Genomic DNA, 309 nt, shown 5'->3' on the forward strand with positions numbered 1-309 from the left:
TCTTAAAGCATGAGAACGACCTTTTATACTTTGGCCTCATAATGTGTCTTTCATCTTACACTCTTGAGATATTAGTTACTCTGACTTTATTATTATCATACTTTTCTAATGTCAGATTTATTTAATTTACCTCTGTATTCTATTCGTATTTTTTATCGTCAGTTTCAAAACTCCCAATCTCAAATTTCTCAAGATTTCTGATTTCAAAGATCGATAATTCTAAATCCTCCATTGTCAGAAACTCCAATATCCACCTTCAAAAATTGTGATTCCAAGATATCGAATTAAGATTTTTCAATTTTTTGAATT

The 309-nt window shown here is 28.8% G+C and overlaps 1 protein-coding gene across 1 annotated transcript in view; it reads left to right on the forward strand.

Moving 5' to 3' along the window:
- Nucleotides 1–288, forward strand: part of LOC119592396 (vegetative cell wall protein gp1-like) — a 15,082-nt gene extending 14,794 nt beyond the window's left edge. The window contains exon 4 of the mRNA XM_037941218.1: nt 210–288. Coding sequence (XP_037797146.1) covers nt 210–288 — 79 coding nt within the window. The remainder of the gene's footprint in view (nt 1–209) is intronic.
- Nucleotides 289–309: the final 21 nt, after the last annotated feature.

This window comes from Penaeus monodon, chromosome 30, assembly GCF_015228065.2.
Source record: "Penaeus monodon isolate SGIC_2016 chromosome 30, NSTDA_Pmon_1, whole genome shotgun sequence".
NCBI classification, from domain to species: Eukaryota; Metazoa; Arthropoda; class Malacostraca; order Decapoda; family Penaeidae; genus Penaeus; species Penaeus monodon.